Consider the following 24,980-nt stretch of genomic DNA (forward strand, 5'->3'; position numbering starts at 1 on the left):
CGGAATTTTGTCCCGCAGGAGTTCTTTTATATGCCAGTAAATCTACTGACATGAACCTGTCGCATTTAAGCACACTTAAATGCCATCAACCTGGCCCGGGATCGAACCCGCAACCTTGGGCATAGAAGGCCAGCGCTATACCAACTCGCCAACCAGGTCGACGCCTGATAATAGATGATACACTTTGGTCAACAGGCTTTTGTCAACACTAAATACAAAACTATTTTTAGATACCAGTACACTAAAAACCACTATTTATGGGAATGTTTCAAAGGTTATGGGACACAGTGCATACTCTGTAGCATAAGCCACTGATACAATTCTTTTAAGATACATTCATTTCTGTTTTTGTCCAACATGTTGCTGCCAATGGTTCTTCATATGAAACGCATTTCAGCAGCTGTTATTTGTTTATTTTTTTTATACAAAGTGGTCAGATTATCGAGTGTGGAACTGATGCAGCAATTTTACGTATATTATATAAATCTTGCAAACAATTATAATTTATTACCTAATGAGAACTAACCTGTGTTATAAAAATTACTCAAAGTGATGGCCATCTTGATTCATACATACCTGGCATCCTGTGATGAAATTTGCATGAACATGCAAAAGTTCTTATTCAGTAATTCAGATAACTTCTGTTCTTATATTGTCTTTCAGTTCATCGATGTAAAGTGTCTGTTCCAAGAGAATAACAAGAGTGGAAAAAAATGTCCGTCTGCTAGAGTCTACTATGGACGAAATAATTCGATTGGGTGAAGATTATGGAAATGTTAGTGGTGATGGTGATGGTGATAGTGATAATGATGATAGTGATGGCGATGATGATGATGATGATGATGGTGAGGAGGAGGAAGAGGAAGATGACGATGACAGTGAATCGGAAGGTGATGCAATTCAGGAAAGTGATAATGAAAGTGCTAGTGATAACTCTATCCGAGGAATGCCTTTGAAGTGAAAAACACACTGTTTTAAGTGATATATACCTGGGATGTACTATAAGCAGTAACATTAGGTGTTGCCAGGAAGTCAAAAGGAGGTTAGCAATGGCAAAGGAAGCTTTTAATAGAAAAAGGAGCATCTTCTGCAGTCCTCCGAAAAAGAACTAAGGAAGAGACTGTTGAATGGCTTTGTGTGGAGTGCGACATTGTATGGGGTAGAAACATAGACATTTCAGTGGAGTGAAGAGAAATGATTACAAGCATTTGAAATGTGAATATGGAGAAGAATTGAGCATGTGAAATGGATAGACAGGATAAGAAATGAAGCTGTACTAGAAAGAGTGGGTGAAGAAAGAATAATGCTGAAACTGATCAGGAAGAGAAAAAGGAATTGACTAGGTCACTGACTAAGAAGAAACCACCTACTGAAGGATGCACTGGAAGGAATGGTGACCGGGAGAAAAGTTCGTGGCCATAGATATCAGATAATAGACGACATTAAAATATATGGATCATATGTGGAGACTAAGAGGAAGGCAGAAAAGAGGAAAGATTGAAGAATCGTGGTTTGCAGTGAAAGAGCTACCATCTGGCAGAAAACTGCGAATGAATGGATATAATTTTCCATAATGTAAAAAAGTGTCATTTAACTGTTAATTCACACAATATTCAAGGTGAGTAGTCTATGTCTATATTTGTATTTTGCTTGGCTTAAAGTTCAATAACGTCGTAAGGAATGTGTGCAGTACACAATACTTTCGGTAATGAACTTATGAACATGAATAAAGGCTTGTCACTATCTCCATAGAGCGTAGTTTTGTTCTCCTTTGCGTAATTCCACTATACTTGTGCTGCAGATATAGAGTGAATGTTTTTTGTATGCTAGTACCAATTATTGTAGAATGCTGTCAACACATCTCAGTTATCGCGATTATGTCATAATCAGGACTTGGGAGTCCAGCTCGCTACTTAACGTGGTCCTACATTTTTAGTTTTTTTATTTTACTCTGTGCTAAAAATTTTGTTTTGAATTTCAGGAAGGACGCTTTGAAGATGCATTACTGAAATTCACCACAGCTCTTCAAGTCCTTGGTTACAATCCTCATCTCTCCTACAATGTTGCTCTTTGTTACTACAGGCTCAAAGAATATGCCCCTGCTTTGAAACATATATGTAAGTCCGAAGTCTTAAACTTAAATAAAAAATATTATTTACTATATACACTCACAAAAATAAAAAGTGGCCTGTGTGTTTTTTTCAATTGACCACCGAATGATATAGTTATTGGCATGTTAACTTGATGCATAAAAAGCACAATAAATACAATTAAAACTAATCCTGTTGTGGTATACAGAAACATGCATTCTAATCAAGATATATATTAGTATATGCCAATCAATTACAGCATTACACTTATGCATTCCGCATCTCCTTCATATGTAGCTGAATGGGTAGGATATTAGCCTGCTAAGACAATATTCTATGTTTTGTCCCCGGCTGTGACTTTTTTTGATTAGGATCTGTTATTCATTTTTGCAATTTGAACGTGTGTTACTCAGAATTATTGTATATTTCTTGATTACATTTTGGGAAAATTATGTAGCCCTGAAAATGACTATTTTTGGATATCCATTCAATACATACACACCAATAACCTCAGTTGTCATAGACTTCTTGTACTGTGCGTTTTTTTTAAGTACTGCAGCAAAATGAGGGTCGAAAATAATGCAATTCGGCCAGTTGACTGCAAAATGGTTGGCAATTAATATTGCCTGCTGCTACTGCAGGAATAAATTTAACCTTAAAAGAACCGAATGTATTAACTATATAGTTTCAACTTCCATGATAATGACATGGAATTATTATTACTATAAGATTTTAATAATAATAAACATTGCAAAAAAGACTAAAACACGCATTCTTCTATAATGAATCGTGCAGCAAACTCGTAAAGTGGTGTTTGGAGTTGCTACACAGTTGCTGCATCAGCACTGCAGTGGAAGTAAAGCAAGACTTATAGAAGAATGGACTTGCTGCAGCACTTCATGTTTTACTTAAAAAAACGCACTGGTAGTCAAATGGAAAGGAAATGACTAATTGTTAATATTCACAGAAGCATATTATAGATTAGATTAGATTAGATTAGATTAGATTAGATTAGATTTATTTATTTAACCTGGTAGAGATAATTGCCATCTATAATATATGACTAATGTTATCACTATGAAGTCCACTCTATAAGGAATGAAGAATAGGAATACGGACAAAATATTAAAAACATTTGAGTTAAATAAAACCGTCATAAATTCAGTAATAATTTACAGAGCCTAGTTAACATTTCTGTTTCTTTAAATCACACTCAGTCTTTTTCGTACTTTTCACAACTGAATTTTTTTTGGGTTATTTTACGACGCTTTTTCAACATCTAGGTTATTTAGCATCTGAATGAAATGAAGGTGATAATGCCGGTGAAATGAGTCCGGGGTCCGGCACCGAAAGTTACCCAGCATTTGCTCGTATTGGGTTGAGGGAAAACCCCGGAAAAAACCTCAACCAGGTAACTTGCCCCAACCGGGATTCGAACCCAGGCCACCTGGTTTCGTGGCCAGACGCGCTGACCGTTACTCCACAGGTGTGGACTTCACAACTGGAATTATTACATAACATTAATAACTAGGTGTTTCAAACCACCCATATCAGCCTTTTTTCTCGAAAACTATATGATACTGGTTGTTCATAAAAAAATTTTGATAACCAAAACCTAAGTAAAGAATTCATTGGTGGTAGTACCATTTCCTGTAGCAAACCGGAAGTAGAGGTACCTGTGGTCAACTTCGAAATTTCAAATGAGAACATGGGTCATTGAAGGTACCATTGGAAACTACTTTTAAAAAGAAACAACTTTTACTGAAACTTTTTTTTTCTAACTTTTATTGTTTACTCACAAAGCAACAAAAATGGTATCTTCTGAGAAATACTGTGTTTTTTTTTTAATTTTTTTATTTTATTTATTTATTTTTTTATTATTGTGTTATTTTACGATGCTGTATCAACATCTAGGTTATTTAGTGTCTGAATGATATGAAGGTGATAATGCCGGTGAAATGAGTCCGGGGTCCAGCACCAAAAGTTACCCAGCATACTACTACTGTATATTGTTTGTACTTACACTCTTCATATTAAGTGTTCAAAATGTATGCCACCCTGTGCTAAACAATGTTCTGATCACCTCCTAACATCCGTGATGGCACTTCAGCACAGCTGAGAGACCCACAGGCTTCTCTAATTCTTTGTTTCATGTCTTCTCTAGTTGTTGGACGCACCTGGTAGACCATGTCTTTAATTCTCCCCCACAAGAAGGCTTGCATTTGACTCAGGATTGCACCATAATACAGTGTTTAGAATTCTCAAAGACAAATTTTATTCATACCATATTCATCTCCATCTGGAACACTTGGGGGACATGACTTCCAGATTCGTGTTGATTTCTGCAACTGGTTTCTAAACACGGACCATGATTTCGATCTCAGAATTCTGTGGACTGATGAGACAACTTTCAAAAGTAATGGTCAGGTGAATCTCTACAATGCCCATTACTAATCTCCGGTTAATCTACACTGGTTATGTGAAGTGGATTACCAGCACGTATGGAGCCTCAACACTTAGTGTCGCCTCCTCGGACACCACGTCATAGGACCATACTTCTTTTGAGGAGAACTTGAATGGTAGTATGCACGCTTCCTCTGAAACATTATGCACCAGTTGCTTCATGATGTTTCCCTTGCGCTTTGGTTAATGATGTGGCTTCAGCAGAATGGCTGTATGGCTCGGCTACTTTTCACGTAGGTCTCGATGAGTTATTAACCAGTTATTTCTTTATTTCCCCTACGGTAGATTGGAATAGGAGGACCAGTAGCTTGGCCAGCCCGATCTCCTGACTTCGCTCCAAATGACTTCTTCTTGTGGGAGAGAATTAAATACATGGTCTACCAGTTGCGTCCAACAACTAGGCAAGACATGAAACAAAGAATTCGAGAAGCCTATGGGTCTCTCGGCTGTGCTGAAGTGCAATCACGGATGTTAGGAGGTGATCAGAACATTGTTTAACACAGGGTAGCGTACATTTTGAACACTTACTATGAAGAGTGTACGTGCATAAACAACAGACAGCATTTCTCAGAAGATACCATTTTTATTGCTTTGTGAGTAAACAAGTTAGAAAAAAAAGTTTCAGTAAAAGTTGTTTCTTTTTAAAAGTAATTTCCAATAGTATCTTCAATGACCCATGTTCTCATTTAAAATTTCGAAGTTGATCCCTACTTCCGGTTTGTTATAGGAAATGGTACTTCAACCAATTGATTCTTCACATAGGTTTCGGTTATGAAAATTTTTTTATGAACAACCAGTATCACGTAGTTTTCGAGGAAAAAGGCTGATATGGATGGTCTGAAACACTTGGTATAAACGTTAACGATGTAATATTAAATAAAAGAAATAAGAATGTGTATAAAAAGTTTACATAAATTTAATTATAAAATTTAAAAAAAAAGTTTGTAATTTTATGAATGAAAGACAAAATATAATTCATTAACATTTTTTATCCTCATGGGGTTTTAACATCGAAAATGCATGAAAGAATAATCTCTAAAATGCATATCATAGCCAATACACTACGATGTGCAGATAAAATCTTTCAATAAGGAAAGCCCTGTCAAAGTTGTTAGTTACAGTAAAATTGGCATTATATTAGTTTTTAGGTTTTCACAGTGACTGTGATCAGAATTAGGCTTCTGGAACTCGACATTTCCAACATTTCAGATCTACTTACAGGTTCCATCATCAGGGCAGATAGGTAAGATCAGTCGTCTGGATTAGCCTGGCATAACGAACCCAATAGAGCAGATGACCCTCTGATCTTACCTGTCTGCCCTGATGATGGAACCTGTGAGTAATTTCGAAACGTTGGAAATGTCAAGTTTCAGGACACAGTGAATTACTGAGAAACCTAATTCTGAAGTTGGCATTGTCACTTCGAAGTAATTTAGGCCTATCGTCTTTATTTTAATACTATCCATACCCATGTACTTCACTACACTTAATACAAACAAATATGCCTCATTTTTTTTTCTCAGAAAAGCTTAGTAACCTGTGGTATGAAAGGGATTAACTATTATTTAATCACAACTTATAATTAACTTCCATTAGAATACAAAGTTTTACTGAAGTCCCAGTGTTTTAAGAAATGTTTAAGAGAAAACGTTTTTGGCAAGATTATTTAATTTAATTCTCAGTTGGTTTATTTATTTCATGATTTCAAACTTTTCCTTCTTTCACCCTAAAACTAAAGTGATAGCTTATTGTTCTTATTTATTTTCTTTCTTTAATTCTTGTCATATTTTATGTTTTTCACAGACTGTAGCTTTATGATTTATTATATTATGTTATACAACATATATCTCTCTTCTTATATAGCCCCTACATATGAATTTTACTTGTTTGGGCATATTCATTGCATTTAAAAAAAAAGTGTTAAATGAATATCTTCCACTTGTTGTACAAGGCCACCTTAAATAATCACAGAGTCATTTGTTTTCATTTTATTATATCAACTACTGTAGATTGAAGTGGCATGGATATAAAGTACATTGTTATTCATATAAACACTACAATCTTCTGTGGACCTAGCCTTGTTGATATGTAATGCCCCTTGGCAATTTGCACCATTCTAGTGAAATATTTCTTTGTTATTTTGGCACTTAGCAACTTTCTACTGTCAAGTATCCAATTGGTAGGCAACTCATTTCGGCAGTTTTGCTGTACCATAGTTCAACGTCCAAATATGTTGGGCAGAACTGCGGTACGGCTAATCTGCAGGATGGACTCTATTTCCTGTAGAGTGATGAGACAATGTCTTGAATCAGCTAGTTTATCATTACGAAGGACTCAGGTATTACAAAGTTGATTTCCATGATCTAACCACAATGTAGCTATACATTGTTCTAATGTAATTTGCCAGGAACTTCTTTCCACTTACTTACGCACGACTAAAATATGCAGGCAAAGTCATTTTATGTTAACATTCTTCAGTAAATTTCATTGGCTTTTATAAGAGCTCTTTGTCATCCTTGATATGTATCTCAAGAAGTACCACTATCTTTTTACAACACTGATGCTCGATTCACATACCACCTTCTGACGCCTGTGTGAAATATGAAGTTATTAGTACCATTTAAGTCAACAATGTTTCATCTCGATTGACAGTCCAAATGGCGGATTTTTTTTAAATTTACATTGGCTTTTTTTCTTCATTTCCATTTGATTCCCTCTATTCTATAAGCACATATACAGAAACACACACAGACACCTGTTTCGACTTACTGTATATCTAGAACATCAAAGCATAAATAAATCATGTTTGTATACTATTGCAATGTGAAACAAACTTACTTTACAAATTAAATTGTTAAAGTATTCAGGATTTGTACGCTCATTTTTTTTTAATGGAACTAATATTTTTCTATACTTTTAAGACTTTCAGAGGTACATTTATCACATTCTCTGGAATTAGTTTTACTTATTAACAGAGCTATCCTCTATGTTCATTCTCCTGTCAGAAATATGCTCCTCTGATAATAAATTAGCCTCTTGTCTCTAGGACTATCATGATACGAACAACATAAACTAGCAGATCGCAATGTAAGCATTGTTTGTTTTACCTCTGAAGAAAGTTAGAAGCTTTTCTTATTAGCATGGGACAATGACATCTCCCAAATTTTTCAGTATGTAGGTTGTAAGAATATATGCACACACGAGCACACACACACAGGATATTAGTTACATTTTGATAAATAAGTCATTTTTCGTTTACAAGTTTAATTGATAAATTACCAGAACACATTACCAAATATGTATAACAACCAATATATATATATATATATATATATATATATGCATTGGTCGTTATTCACAATGACTCTACTATTAGGCTCATAAATGTCACTAGTGCTGAGAATCATTGACTACTTAGTTTGTCAGAGACTATCCAGAATGTACTGCAGGCTGTGGATCCACATTACACATTACAATCTACCACAAAATATCTCAATATCCGGTAATTTCATCACTATAGAATTTTGTTATTGTAGGTTTAATTTGTAATTTAGTAAATACAAAAATATTCTTTGTTCTTAACTTCTATGATAAAATGTCTAGCTTTCATTCATCAGGTATTCTTGTCGTACTTTAATTTTTATTGTAATTGTAATTGTAAATTTAATATTAATTGTAATCTTATTGTTCATGTTATAGTTGTAATCCCCTGGTAGAGGGGCAGAGAAGGCCTGACGGCCTTATCTCTACCAGGTTAAATAAATAAATCTAATCTAATCTAATCTAATTACACTCGTAATGAATGATGATGATGGAGAATTATTGTTGAGATGTGACAGGGAAACTGGAGCATCTGGACAAAATCTCTGTATTGCCTGAACCATGACCTTTCCCAACACAAGTTACAAATTCAGGATAAAGCAGGATTTGAACATGGACCTCCTGGCTTATAAGCCCAGTGCTTTAACACTGACAATGAGTCACCCGGAGATTCATTGCCGCCCTCACATAAGCCCGCCATTGGTCGATATCCTGAGCAAGATTAATGCAGTCCCATCATATCCTATCTCCCTAAAATCTATTTTAATATTATCCTCCCATCTACATCTCGGTCTCTCCAAAGATCTTTTTCCCTCAGGTCTTTCAACTAACACTGTCTATGCATTTCTGGATTCATATGTGCTACATGCCCTGTCCATCTCAAATGTCTGGATTTAATGTTCCTAATTATGTTAGATGAAGAATACAATGCGTGCAATTCTGTGTTGTGTAACATTTCCCATTCTCCTGTAACTTCATCCCTCTTAGCCGACAGTATTTTCTCGAACTCAACCTCTGTTCCTCCCTCAAAGTGAGAGTCCAAGTTTCACAGCCATATAGAACAAACAGTAATATAACTGTTTTATAAATTCTAATTTTTTTTTTTTTTTTTTTTTTTTGTAACAGACTGAATGACAAAAGATTTTCAACCGAATATAACAACAGGCATTTCCCATATTTATTCTATGTTTAATTTCCTCTCGAGTGTCATTTATATTTGTTACAGTTCCTCCAAGATAATTGAATTTTTCCACCTTTTCAGAAGATAAATTTCCAATTTGTATATTTCCATTTCATACTATGTTCTGTTAACGAGACATAATCATAAACTTTCTCGGCAGTTTATGTTAAATAATAATGAATACTAGTGCTCTCTCTCCCTCTCCCCCTTTCTTCCCTCCCCTCATCATCCCTCCCTTTCTCACTACCCTCCCCCTTCCGTTCCTCCCTTCTCTCCCCTCCGTTTTTCATTGTCACTTATATTGTTTAGGCCTAATTATGTACATTGACGAAATACAGGGAATCTTCGAAGTGACGTATTATTTGTAGCCTGCAATGAACTTGGAGTGATTAGGTAATTCACTAGTGTCTGTGGGTGGGCGGGGGGGGGGAGGGCAGGCAGTTGGTCAGTTGGCAGTCTTGTCACATAAGCTGTATTCAGTCGTAGTCATATTGTGAATATGTCAGTGGCGGTTCCTCGGGGGAGGGAAGGGAGGAACGTCCTCCTCACATTTTCTGCTTTTGAAAGTAAATACCAAATAAAATATGTGTCTTGAAATTCGAGGAAAATTCGATAATTTTTAAGTTCACAGCTATAAGAAAAACTCAGTTGATCGAGTTTTAAACGACGCGTGCTCATGTGCTGTAGAAAACTGTGAGAAAGATGCGAGATTGTCTGTGTAGAGGAAAGGCACTCCATTCCTCCTCTACTGCAGTTAACACACATAGACAACAGCGCACTAGCGGCCAGAGAAAGAAGCAGAGTTTTAAAGCAAGTAAATGAACGGAGAGGGAGGAGATCCTCCTCTGAATCAGCGCATGGGCAGGAAATAGAAATCGACTGGTCGTGCAGCAAGCTCACTACCGCTGCCATCTAACGATGCTGCATTCAACCAGACTATAACACATCTAGGAGGAGACACAACAAAAAAAGTTTTAACGCAACGCTATGAAAGACACCACTTAAACTTTTTTTTTAAATTATAAATCAAAAATATTATTCATTGCACTTTATATAGGCTACTATTCATGGCTTGAAACTTTCGTGGATATTTCAAAGTTAAAGTCGGGTTTATGTAAAAAAAAAAGGAAGTAGTTTTACGTAGTTGGCCCCTGAAATTCACTTCTATTCATTGTTTACTAGACAAGGCAACAGCCAAGTTGTCAGTTTTGTACAAATATATTTGAAACTGAAAGTAGGTACTCCAAACTACATCATTTTTAACATAAAAAATTAATCGGCCACCGGCAGCTTTGAACAATAATGGTAGTATGACTTTACAATAACTGACATTCTTCAAAAGTTTGTGATACTGAACTTGTAAAATGTACATGTGGCAACACAGACCACGTGGGTGGGTGCAGTGTTCTCGCTTTCCTCAGATCATTTCCCATTCCCATTTTCATAAAACGGTTCCGGTTACGAGTTAGTAGCTAGTCTCTGCCAACACGTATGAAGCTGTAGTGTGCTCGAAAAATGCTACGAGGTTGTGAATTTCCTTGTAATTGTTAATTTGCGCAATTATTCAACAATGAATGGAAGTGAAAACATATTTTGGACAATTTAGGAAACTCAGTTTACAAGAACAGCTTATTGCTATACAGAAGGGAAGGCCAACCCCAATGTAGGCTAATTTGTAGCATGTTTCATTCAAGAAGGTGTCACTTAGTGGTGTTAATTTCTTTCCTCCTCTTAAGAAATATGCAGGAGCCACCACTGGAATATGTCCTTATGTACAGTTTACAGCAAACAGTCTCTCTTGTGAAGAAGTAGCCTACTACAGATACCATTCTATATTAATATGTCGTCATGTTTCTTTGTAAGTTCCCATGTAAAAATATTCGTAACAGAACCACAATAATAGAATAGTGGAAAAGTTTGAAGAAACAAGCTCCATTCTGAATAAAAGAAAATCAGAAAATCTGGTACTCCTTGCGTTCTCACTCAAGAGAAAGTAGATAAAATAGGTGCCAGGTTGGAACAATGTGTGCAAAAATCTTCAAAATGCCTAGCTCAGGAAACTAGAATTACAAATTGTTAAGCAGCGAGAGCAACCAAGAAATTTCACTTACCAGTACATCAATACAAAATGCAATTGGTTCATAAATTAAGTGAATGTTGTTACTATTATTATTATTATTATTATTATTATTATTATTATTATTATTATTATTATTATTATTATTATTATTAACAATGGAAGGAGTCCATAATCGTACCTATCTTTAAGAAGGGGGACAAGACTAACTGTAGTAACTTTCGAGGAATATCACTTTTGTTGACGTCATGCACAATTTTGTCCAATATTCTTTTGAGAAGATTAACTCCATATGTAGATGAAATTATTGGGGATCATCAGTGTGGTTTTAGGCGTAATAGATCAACTATTGACCAGATATTTTGTATTCAACAGATAATGGAGAAAAAAATGGGAGTATAAGGGTACAGTGCATCAGTTATTCATAGATTTAAAAAAGGCATATGACTCGGTTAAGAGAGAAGTTTTATATGATATTCTTATTGAATTTGGTATTCCCAAGAAGCTAGTTCGATTAATTAAAATGTGTCTCAGTGAAACGTACAGCAGAGTTCGTATAGGTCAGTTTCTGTCGGATGTGTTTCCAATTCACTGTGGGCTAAAGCAAGGAGATGCACTATCACCTTTACTTTTTAACTTTGCTCTAGAGTATGCCATTAGGAAAGTCCAGGATAACAGAGAGGGTTTGGAATTGAACGGTTTACATCAGCTGCTTGTCTATGCAGATGACGTGAACATGTTAGGAGAAAATCCACAAACGATTAGGGAAAACACAGGAATTTTACTGGAAGCAAGTAAAGAGATAGGTTTGGAAGTAAATCCCGAAAAGACAAAGTATATGATTATGTCTCGTGACGAGAATATTGTACGAAATGGAAATATAAAAATTGGAAATTTATCTTTTGAAGAGGTGGAGAAGTTCAAATATCTGGGAGCAACAGTAACAAATATAAATGATACTCGGGAGGAAATTAAACACAGAATAAATATGGGAAATGCCTGTTATTATTCGGTTGAGAAACTTTTATCATCCAGTCTGCTGTCGAAAAATCTGAAAGTTAGAATTTATAAAACAGTTATATTATCGGTTGTTCTGTATGGTTGTGAAACTTGGACTCTCACTTTGAGAGAGGAACATAGGTTAAGGGTGTTTGAGAATAAGGTTCTTAGGAAAATATTTGGGGCTAAAATGTATGAAGTTACTGGAGAATGAGAAAGTTACACAACGCAGAACTGCACGCATTGTATTCTTCACCTGACATAATTAGGAACATTAAATCCAGACGTTTGAGATGGGCAGGGCATGTAGCACGTATGGGCGAATCCAGAAATGCATATAGAGTGATAGTTGGGAGGCTGGAGGGAAAAAGACCTTTAGGGAGGCCGAGACGTAGATGGGAAGATAAAATGGATTTGAGGGAGGTGGGATATGATGATAGAGAATGGATTAATTTTGCTCAGGATAGGGACCAATGGCGGGCTTATGTGAGGGCGGCAATGAACCTCCGGGTTCCTTAAAAGCCAGTAAGTAAGTAAGTAAATATTATTATTATTATTATGTGTGTGTCCAACACCTACCCACTTCACTTGTGTATTTCGGGTTCCGCATATTGTGAATAGATGACCGGACTGTGAGCCATTTTCAAGTTGCACACCACTTTGATGGGTCATCCTATATATGATATGTATTTGTGGAGAGTAATTATGTCATGTACTAGGGCGAGTATATGTATATATAAGTGTTCGTATAAGTGTAGTGTAGGGAATGGGTGAGTATGAAGTTGAAGAAGGGTGAAGGGGAAACCCAGTGCCGGCACTTAGCCTACCCTGTCGAATAGAACTAAGGGGACTGCCAGGCTTAACATCTCCTTCCAACAGACGAATCACTATCAACAGTGACATAATGTCTTTTCTTAATATGCACTGAGAAGAGATTCGGGATTTAACTCAGGCATGTTGGTGCACAATCTAGTGATATTATTATTATTATTATTATTATTATTATTATTATTATTATTATTATTATTATTATTATTACTATTATTATTACGAGAGTACTGGAAAAGGGTTACAGCAAATCAGTTGAAATAATGCTATCCACAGCAGACTGGATCAAGATTAATAATAATAACTTTCAAAATCTAAATAATTTCTTGTTAAATATGAACAACTCTTCTCAGAATGCCGACTTAAAATCATAACTTGTGGCTAATGTAAATTTTGGGAGAGTAATGATATTGCAATAGTTGTGACACTTATTACAATTTCGAAAAGACGTTCAGAATATGTAAGGAATATTGTAAATTACCCCTTACCCAGTGCACCTATTTTACGTACACATCTTTCGAGAATTGAGTGTCCACCAGGCTTAATTAAATTTGGCTTAGACAGTAATGGGCCCAGTATACACATTTCATAAATGAAATGGAGAAAAATATGGTGTTGTGTTACGACAGAATGAAAATAGACATTAATACTATTATTATTTTGTTATGACCCAATAAGCAACTGTTTTTATGGGCCATACAACAAAATTATGGTCAGGTCATTCTTGTTTGTAGTTGGACAGGGAAATGTTTGATTATACAATGACGCCTCCATTATTAGAAGAAGTAATCATCTCTGTAGAAGCCTCTGGTTTTGAAGTATGTGCCTTCATCGGTGACGTGGGCACTCAAAATCAGAAAATACGAAAAGGCTTACGAATTAATGTAAGTCAGACATGTATTTCGAATGCTGTGTCATCTGAGTGTAGAATCTGAGGTTTGTGTGATATACCACACACTCTGAAACTAATGACGAATTATTTACTAGACACTGGATTTGTTTTGGAAATTAGAGAAACTATTAGGCTAGCAGTACTAGAAAAATTAATTTCGGATAATGAAAATACAGATTTACAGTACTGCCATAAATGACTGCCTAGTGACTGGAAGTGAATGACAAAATTTGAGGAAAGCTCCACAGATACGGTAATCATGTAGTGTTGCAAATGCCATTCTTCACAATTACCAACAGAGAAATATGTAGCACAGGTTGTTACTATAAATAACGGTTTCGATGCTTTAAATTCTTGGACACCTGTCCATAATACATGTTCAGTGAAAAGTGTAAATGATATATGCATTAAGGAGCAGAACAATGCATTGGAAGAATGATCAAAATCATGTTCTTGTTTAAGAGTTTTCTTATCTCCATAGGCAGCTTGAAAGATCGCTATGCCGAGATGAAAAAAGATGGATTTTTATATTATATAATGACTGCTAAATTAAATCAAGACGCAAGACGTTCTTGAGAGTTTATTTTCGTAATTAAGGGGCCTTGGAAAATTCTATGACCATCAATCATCTGTGTTTTTCATTTCAAGGTTAAAGTCTATTCTTATTGATCGAAATGCATCAACAGTTTTCTGCATTGCTCATATATAAGAAGAATCGAAGACAGATTGTATTTCATTCAGTAGTGATATCACACTTGCAGTGCTGGAAATTTCAGAAGCATACATAGTGCAATAAATTCAGAATGCAATTTTTCTTAGTCGCAATACCAAACAGCATGGGGTTTGTGAATATGATTTATTTCTAGAAAAACTTGATAGTCTGCTGGAATGTTTAAAACATATGGACAGGGTTAGCAATGACAGTGAAATCGATGATGTGAGTGTCTTGAAGTAAATAATTTGGAAGAAGTGAATTGATTGAAATGTTAGCTGGTTGTCTTTCTTACCAATTGAAGAAATATCTGTGTGTGTATATACTGCAAACTCACTCTTCTTTGGTGAAGAAACAAAAAACTGTGTCAGTAAGAATTCCGATTGATAACAGTGTGCTTCACGGAGAAATCTTAATTGTCCTGTTTACAAATTTGAAAAGTGCTTTGAGAAGTACCATGGGGCTACATTAAAGAAGTTCAAGATCATAACACAAACATTTGTTAACCCATTAACGCCCAAATTATTTTTATTAAAAAAACGAAAATAATATATCTATTTCATAAATTTAATCCATAAGATGCCAAGAATACATTTTGTTTCTTCTGCCGTGCACCAAATAGCTGAAAATCATCTGGTCTATAAATAGACCGCTGGGCACTTATGATATCTGCGTATTCATTTCCAATAAAGTAAATATATTTTTTGTGTATTTAATGTAGTGTAACCAGAAACATTTACCCCAATATAAATAAATTTATCTATGACAGTTTTAGTATTTAATGCAACAATTCAATGCTGCAGCAATAATGAAATACATTTATTTTAGTAATATCTGTCTTTACCGAGTGTGGTAAGGTTCAAAGCATCTTTGACAGAGAGTTTCATCACACTTCTTGCGAAATGTTACTGGTCTGCATTTACACCATTCCATCCGGCAATGTTTCTGAAAGGGTCATTTTGCCATGAAATGACCTCTACTATCTGTCCTCATACCAAATTTCACTCCTCAAGGTGATGAAATAGGGCGCTCCATTCTTTTGCCGTTCAAAAACATCTAGAGATATTGAACAGACAAGCATCGTCGGAGTTCAAGTAGGTCCAGGGAGTCTCGTCCATGCATTTCTCTGTAGATAATCCAACCATTTACTATAGCCATATCCAGCATTCTGACAAAGAGATCTCAGTACCACTTTTTTCCATGGATTGAAGTGGCATATTTCCCTGCTAACCAATCATGATGGTCCACTCCACCCATGTACTTACCATATTTCTTTATGATCTGTGAAGTAACGGTTAGAGCATCTGGCCACGAAACCAGGTGGCCCGGGTTCGATTCCGGTTGGGGCAAGTTACCTGGTTGAGATTTTTCCGGAGTTTTCTCTCAACCCAATATAAGCAAATGCTGGGTAACTTTCGGTGCTGGACCCCGGACTCATTTCACTGGCATTATTATCTTCATCTCATACAGACGCTAAATAACCTAAGATGTTGATAAAGCGTCATGAAATAACCTACTAAAAAATATGACCTGTGGTTGCTGCACACTTATATCCTGTCTTACATTTCTGTCCCACCTGCTTGCAGAAGCCCCTACATCAAAGTTTGATCCTACAGGTACACATCTGTTGTCATCCCACTTCACGAACAGAATTTCACTATTAATGTCAAATGTATAATCGTAGGACTCTCGTACTGGATTCTGTAGTAATTTCGTATCCTGAAGAGTAAAGGCATCCATTCTGTTTTCTCTCACAGTTTCTGTAACCCGGAAACCAAGATCCTGAAGGTGGAACAAAAGGTCTCTACTTATAAAAAAAATTATCAAATTATGTGTCATGTGCATGAGGATGTACAATACAATCGAGCACATTCAGCACAACTCTGCTGCCTAAGACTAAGTCGTACTGACGTCATTTCAGCTGTGTCCTTACCAGAGAGTTTTTACACAGGGAATAGAAAACCTCAATGTGATGTTGGCCACAGAAGAAATTAGTCAAAAGTGATACCATCTGACATAATATTACGAAAGAAAATGAAGCAATATATCGTAAAAAAGTAAATCCTTGGCGCTACAGCCCATAAAGGGCCAAGACCAACCAGCTGGCTGCTGACCTCACGTCCACATGCCGAAGCAGAGGTGGACGATCATCCAATCAGAATGGACGTATCGTGTGGTTAGCACGATGATCCTCCCAGCCGTTACAGTAGCTGGTTTGCGAAACTGGATTTTCGCTACCTATCGTAGCTGCATCACGATGCTGGGTGGGCACTGGTTCCATACACTGGCCGAAATTTCATGACAAAATTTCTTCTAACCTATGAGGACTCGAACCAGCGTGCATTCTGTAACGCAAGTCCCAGACAGGATGCCTTAGACCACGACGCCACAGCACGGGACAGCAATATATCGTACCATTACAATATTGAATTTTTTCCTGTTTACTGTTATAATATGTTGGTGAAAATAGGATGCATGGTTTTCTTTATGTGTCGAGAAGTATTACTGCATATTTTATAGACCAACTGTACTTAGAAGTAAAAAGGAATATATCCATTGTTCAAAAAAGTATACACTGCAGACGTACACCATATCACATTTATTTCCAATTTAGGGCATACAATAACACGTTCTGGGGATCGAATAGGTGCTAATCATCTTTCAGATGCTAATCTACTTGCAATAGCACAGTACTACTGCCGACAGTCACTTGCTGATATCAACTCCTCCTTAGGACTGTACATCCCAGACAGTTCCATGGTAAACCACTAGACTTTCCAATGTTTGGGTCCTCCAACTGCTCCCTCTTTATGGTGGCGTCATCCCTTCCTGGGCTTGGCTGGGCAGTGATTGCTCAGACTGCGTGGGCGCCAACTCGCTCTTCTATTTGATCCTCCAAGGTGAGTCTGCTGGCCATGGGTTGGTCTTCGACGTCCCTCAAGAACACTTCATCTTGACCAAAATGGAGGATACGGCGCCGGACGTCCACCGTCGCATCGAAGATCCGCATGGCGTCGAGTCCGAGGATGACGTCTTCAGTGATGTTGCGATGAACACCCACATCTCCAGTATCCTCTTTCCCAAGGTCAAATCCAGGAAAACCTCTTTCTGGATGAGCAAGCTCTCGCCTGAAGCAGTACATAGTTCATATCGGTGCAGCGGCATCCTTCCAGGTAGGCCACGCACGACTTCTGGCCTGGCGATAGTGAGCGACGTCCTGGTGTCTACCAGTACTTTGCATGGATGGCCTCTTATCCATCTGTCAGCAATCAGCCCATAGTCGCATCTTCTGTCAACCATCTTCAAGATCAGCCGAGGGGATGGTGATGACGGCGATGGCGTGACCCTCCTCGCATCAGCCCCTTCTAGTTTTCCTGTCTGTGACCAGATCGCTCACAGTCCTTCCTTAAGTGTCCGGTTTGCCACAGGACCAGCAGGTGGGCACTCCTCGTCTCTCTCTGTCGCTCGGGTGACTTCGGTTGGCGTTCCTCGACGTCGGCCGCTGCGACGCTCCTAATCCGGTGCGCTGTTGAGACTTTCGCCATCGACATGGCCGCCTCCATCCAGAGGGCCGCCACCAGAACTTTGTTCATGGCATGATGCTCAGCCAAGAGGAGTTGTTACCTGATCTCAGGGTCGCGAACTCCGCACCCGAAGGTGTAGGCTGCCTCTCCAGCGACGAAGCCAGGTGGTAGGACCCTGAGGGCCTTATGGGTCAGTTGTTCTACCACCATTGCAAATTCTTGTAGAGACTCGCATGACTGTTGGACCCTCGTTTTCTGTTGAGTCCTAAATGCTGCCACAAGTTGATGGTCACCATAACATTCCTTCAAGGCCTCCATTATTTCTGAGGCTGTTCCCTCTTCTGGGCCGCTGTGAAGTATCTCCGACGCCTGTCCCTGAAGCGCCAGCTGGGTAGTGTTCTCCGCTGGTGTCCACCCATTATGCAACGCGGTAGCCTCAAACTGGCGTCGGAAAATTGCCCAGGACGTCATACCATCGAACTTCGGCGTCTTGACGTTCGAATGTCTGGCTGGAGACGTTGGTTCCAGAGGGCCACTATATGGAGTCCTTAATTCTGTGACCTACTTTTCCATGGTCCGTCGAACCTCTTCGGCAATTATCTGTTTATGTTCTCTAGTCTGGCGATCCACTAACGCGAGTATGTGCTTGTTTTCCTCAGCATGTTGATCCAGCAACTCACTCATCTGGTCTTGACGACGCTCGAGAGCGCGAATTTTGCCGTCGAAATGGTCTACGTCCTGTCTTAATTCGGTCACTGCTTTATTTATGGCTGCGAAGTTCTCGTTTAGTTTGTCGAAATCGGTTTTAAGTTCATCTTTTACGATGGTAACAATTCCATCCACTTGCGTTGAAATGCTACCAGTTTGCGTAGTGATGTCATTTTTCGCTTCACTGATGTCGTTTTTCATGTCTGCTTTTACTTCACTAGTGTCGTTTTTCACTTCACCCGTCCACAATGGGACTTTTATTCTTAATAATCCACCCTACAACAATGGGTATTCTACTCAACACAGCAACACAATAGTCGTTATTGCACTCCACACAGCGACAATGACAATACACGTGTATTATTGAGAAGAACAACAATGTACTCCTAATTTCAGTTAATGTTCACAAAGCACTATGTGCAGAACAAAACTGTCATTTCTCAGTTGACATTTCGCTTGCCTTGGGTAGTTCTTCTAGCTCTTGTAGTTCACTGCACGTCGAACTCAGGTCTTCCGGATGCGTCGCACTCACCTGGACACTGTTACAGTTACGGACTCACTCAAGTTCACTGCACGTCGAACTCAGGTCCTCCGGATGCGTCGCGCTCGCCTGGATACTGCCACAGTTATGGACTCACTCAAGTTCACTGCACGTCGAACTCATCCACTCCTCGCTGTCACCACAGCCTTCTCCCCTTGCTCCATACCATGCTACAGCTCCTACCAAAGCTCGAGTTTCCCCGCACCTTCCTTCTCGCCAGATGCGCGCGCAACTCCCTGACACGACCATATTCCCACATAGCGCCACAGTATTTATCTATTTTTTGTTGATGATTATTGAATTCAATTTATTGTATAATAATGATATTTCTATTCTATTTGTTTATCATTTTTTATTTTTATAAAATCAGTGATGTTAATTTTCCAATAAATAATTTTGGAGTCATTAAACTTGTAATAATAGGGTCTGTAATAGGCCTACATTTAATTATAGGTTAAGTGGCATTTTAAATTAGTACCATTCTCAAGTAAAATTCTGTGCTTGTCATATTGTTGCTTTGTTTAAATTTATTATTAATCTTGAACAACGACCACATCTTTCAGAGCTGTTAGTAAACAATTATATTGCATATTTACAAGGATCCAGAGTTAAGCATCTATTATGACTCGGTGGATGAGAGCAGAAGATAGAGAATGCACATGTACTAATAGGTAACACTAACATTACTGAAGAAAATATATGCTATTGCTTGAAACAGGTAAACAACTTTCATTTCAGCTGACATAATTGAGCGTGGAATTCGTGAGCATCCCGAACTGAGTGTTGGCATGACTACAGAAGGTATCGAAGTGAGAAGTGTTGGCAACACTCTTACTCTGCACGAAACAGCACTTATTGAAGCCTTCAACCTTAGAGCAGCAATTGAATATCAACTAAAAAACTGTATGTAGTCCAATAGTATCTATTTATTTTTGTATTGTGAGCATAGTTAGCTTGCATACATACAATACTTGATTTATTGTGCTGTCAGGGAAAGAATAATATTTATCTCTGTTTCCTTTTACCATATCATTTTATTTTATAACATTCTTAACTGAATTACTGTTTTTAAGATCATTTGCAGTGTACCTATAGATAGGAAAATGAAAAGAGAAACGAAATAAAAGAAGTGCTTATTATTGATATAATTACACTACACCAGTAGTAGTGGCATGGTGCAAAAACAATTAAAGAAATTATCACACCCAAAAACTAGTCTCATTTAAATCTTAAGGATGCAAAGTGAAGGAAGTTCAAAACTTGGGTGGGACGAACACTGTGTTTGAGAACTGAAACATATTGCTCGCCTTATTCCTGAAAATGATTACGACAAGAACTGTAATAATGATCATTGTCATCATCATCATCATCATCATCATCATCTGAGTTAACGAGAAGAAAAAGTCCTGGATTTAAGTACTTTCTCAACTCTTTCTGAAGAAACTATAACGGCGATGATGGTGGCAGTGGGAGTGGCAAAAGTAGTAGTAGTGTTGGAAGCAGCAGCTACAGCCACTGCCACGGAAAATCCCAAATTGAGGAGATGGAACCCCTTATGCTGAGCGTGTGAACTACTTATGCATTAAATAAAATGTCACCAAAACAATACACACCATATATATATTTCCGAGTATAAAATGCTATATTGTATAAGATGCACTCTCTAAACAAAAAGTTTTAAAGAAAATTATTATTAAAAAAATAAATCAAACTGAAAACCAGCCTTTTAAAATATAAGAAAATAATTATGTGGTGTGAATCTTGCATCTCCTCCTCACCAGTGCAGTGGATCTTTTGTTATTCACAGTCTTGACACAGAAAGTTGTCTTTGCTATCATCAAGAACATTACTTAATTCCATACTTTTTTAATTAATTAGAGAGGATTGTCATTTGAAAACATTGTTGCTTGTAGATTTGATGGAGGATCAAATTTTTAACAGAAACAAAAAAGAAACTAAAAGGCACAACTGAAACAAAAAACTACATAATCATATATAATGGTGTTAATAAGAAGACAAGAGCACAGGCCGGAGTAATGATTTGGATTCATAAATCAATAAAAAACAAAATAAACAATTATACATATTGGAATGAAAGAATATTAGAAGTACAACTCCAGATAGGAAGAGGCAAACTAACTTTCTTTAGTCTTTATGCTCCAGAGGAAGGAAGAGTTGAAGAAACTGAATTGTTTTATGCCCAGTTGCAAGAAATTTTGAATAAAGTAAATAAAAATAATTACATATTATTAGCTGGAGATTTAAACGGTAGAATAGGCAACATCGAAATAAAAAATACCATAGGAAAATTTGGAGAACCTACCATAAACAATAATGGAGAAAAAGTAAGAGATTTTGTATTATACAATGAAATGAAAATCATGAATTCATTTTACAACCATAAAGATATTCATATGTATACATGGTCAGCACGTGGCTCAAAATCTATCATAGATTATTTTATAACAAATAGAAAATTATCCGAATTGTTTTTAGATGTCAAGGTCTTCAGAGGAAGTGACATTGGATCAGATCATTACCTTGTATTAGCAAAAGTGAGATATACACCAAGATGGCTACATTTAACAAAGATAAATTCCCCCAAAAAAGAATTAATGCGTTACAAAATTAGATTAATCCATGATGACAGTGTACGCTGGCTTTATCAAAAAAGACTTGAACAAAAAATGTTAGAAATACCTGAAGATGAAGACATTCACAAAGAATGGGAAAATATTAAAACTCAAATATCACAGGCAGCCACGGAGAGCATCGGAAAATATAAGGCTTTCACACAAAAGAAAAAATTAAGATCATGGGATGATGAAATTAAGGAGATCATAAAAAATAAAAATATAGCTTATAGAAAATACCTTCAAACAAAATCCGTTAATGATGAAATAGATTATAAACATAAAAGGGCGATAGCTAACAGACAAATTAGAAAACGACACAGGCAATCATGGAAAGAGTTTATATCTATTTTAGAAACTGACATTTATAAAATGAAACCCAATACATATAAAATTTTAAAATACATGAACAGAGACATAAAGGAATCCGCCAAGATAAACCCTTGCCCCAAAATAGAAACATTCCTAGACTTTTACAAAAACTTATGGAACAATCCTACTTTTGATTCAAAATTCTGGGACACAAAAAACCCAGATGAACAATGCATTACCAAAGAAGAACTACAAGAAGCATTAAAGAAGACGAAAAATAGTAAATCACCTGGAGAAGATAACCTAAATTCAGAATTGTATAAATATGCAGGAGATCTATTTCAAGAAAGATTACTAAGATTTCTAAACAGAATATATCTGACTGCCACTTTACCGGAAGAATGGAAAAATAGTGTAATTATTCCCATATATAAAACAGGAGATAAACAGAATGTTGAAAACTATAGAGGGATTAGTATCCTCAACACATGTTATAAGATATTTAGTAGGATTTTAAATGAAAAATTAAAAAAACATGCTGAAACTTTCCTTCTGGAGTGTCAAAATGGCTTTAGAAAAGTAAGATCATGTGTAGATCCATTATTTAGTATGAAACTATTGTTAGAAAAAAGAAGAGAATTTAATTTAGAAACCCATATAGCTTTTATTGATTTTGTGAAAGCTTTTGATAAAGTCCGAAGAGACCTTTTATTCGACATATTACAAAAAAAAAATATTCCAAATTTGCTATTGCAAAATATAATAGAAATCTACACAGACAGCAAAATAAGTGTCAAAATAAATAACTGTATATCCGAAAGAAAATTAGTTAATAATGGAGTTCGACAAGGTTGTCCACTATCACCAACTTTATTTAATATTTATATAAATGAAATTATTTTAAAATGGAACCAAATCTACACATCAGGAATCAAAATAACCAGTGCTCTAACATTAAATACCTTACTCTATGCCAATGATCAAGTCATAATTTCCAATTCAGAGGATAATTTACAAAGAGGATTGTATACATTAAATAAAATATTAAAAGATTTTGGGATGGAAATTTCAGCACAAAAATCAAAAGTAATGGCATTTTTAGGACAAGACCCAGTCAGAAGTAAGATAATACACAATAACCAATGCCTCGAACAAGTGCAAAATTTCAATTATCTGGGTTGTGAAATATCTTATCAAAATGAAAAAGATGTGAACAAGAAAATTACCAAATTTACACAAATTCTAGGAATAATAAACAATGCATTAAAAGCTAAATTAGTACAAAAATCTACAAGAATAAAAATATATAATACATTAGCATTACCCACCCTTTTACACGAAAGCGAGATTTGGTCATTAAAGAAAAAAGACATGAACAGAATCAAAGCAACGGAAATGAAATTTTTGAGGAGGACAGCAGGATATACTCTTTTAGATCGAAAAAGGAATGAAGAAATTTTAGAACAATTAGAAGTAGAGTCAGTAGAAGAAAAAATCAGCAGATACAAATTCAATTGGCTAGATCATGTAAGAAGAATGGAAAATTCAAGAATCCCAAAAATTATGATGCAATATAAACCTAGAGGACATCGTCGACCAGGAAGACCTTTAAGAAGAGTGCTAGATGGGGCCGAAACAGGTCTACAGAGGCCTAATTCGTGAAGGATGATGATGATGATGATTTCTAGGGTATGCAGGAGAATTTCTAATAGGCTTGGAAGAGATGTACTTCATATACATTGCAGGACTCAGGTTTTATCACTAGCAGTGACAAGTGCAAGAAATCAATTTCCTCAGGTGAAAAGATTTTTTTTTTGTGTTATGAGAGACATTTGTTTCATCAGTTTCCTAAACAAGGAACTGTTCTCCAAGAAGTGCAAAAATTTTTAGAAGACTCTGTACTTAAAATTCCAGAACCTCTAGATCAACTGAATTCTAGAGGTAAGAAGAAGCTTTTGCTTCTGATCGGTAATAGAATTAAGGGTAGAATTCCAGTGATTACCAGTGTGATTCCTTCTGTTCATCATAAGGCATCTCCTTTTTTAGGGTAAAATATAAAGTAGAAAAAGACAGTAGGCCTACAGGTAATCAGCACAGTGAAATAAATACAAATCATAGATTTTGTAGGTCTAATCACAGTCTACTATATACAGTCACGAAGCTTGATTTTGAGGGTGCTAGAAACAATAGACTGTTACGGTACTATTTTGCATTGCCTGTAATGAGGCGATGTTAGCAATCCTAGTGGTGAGCAACTATCTAATGTTCGCATTTTTACTACGTATTGAGCTTCGCGACTGTATATACTAGACTGTGTTCTAATTCAAATTCAAAAACAAAAGATACTGGTAGTCAGTTTAGTTTATTTCATCAAAACGCACAAAGCCTGCTGCCAGAGTGTTGTGTTAAAATAAAAGGATTTTAAATTTATTGTGTTTCTGGGGGTAGGGGGTAATTGACTCAGTCTGGGGATAATATCCGCTCAGGCACCCCCCTGAAAGAAACCCTGGCATAAAAGGAAGAACTCATCAAAATTTGTAATGCTTTCAATTCCCAATTATGGTAGTAGTTATGTCGAGAGCTGTTCTGCCAGTCATGGCATCACCATAGGAAAATGAGCAGTCATGCTGTGATTTACTGAGTTCAAATCGATTGTTATGATGCATATCATTGTACATACTCTTTAATTCATCAATAAAT

General features: G+C 36.6%; 1 protein-coding gene across 4 annotated transcripts in view; it reads left to right on the plus strand.

The window, feature by feature from the left end:
- Ttc30 (tetratricopeptide repeat domain 30) overlaps positions 1–24,980 on the plus strand; it is a 123,359-nt gene that overhangs the window by 45,194 nt on the left and 53,185 nt on the right. For 3 of the 4 annotated variants that reach the window (XM_069833635.1, XM_069833637.1, XM_069833638.1), the window contains 2 exons: positions 1,982–2,117; positions 20,074–20,238. In XM_069833635.1, the coding sequence (XP_069689736.1) occupies positions 1,982–2,117; positions 20,074–20,238 (301 nt within the window). The remainder of the gene's footprint in view (positions 1–1,981; positions 2,118–20,073; positions 20,239–24,980) is intronic. The other variant, XM_069833636.1, reaches the window with a different exon arrangement.

This window comes from Periplaneta americana, chromosome 8 (genome assembly GCF_040183065.1).
Source record: "Periplaneta americana isolate PAMFEO1 chromosome 8, P.americana_PAMFEO1_priV1, whole genome shotgun sequence".
NCBI classification, from domain to species: Eukaryota; Metazoa; Arthropoda; class Insecta; order Blattodea; family Blattidae; genus Periplaneta; species Periplaneta americana.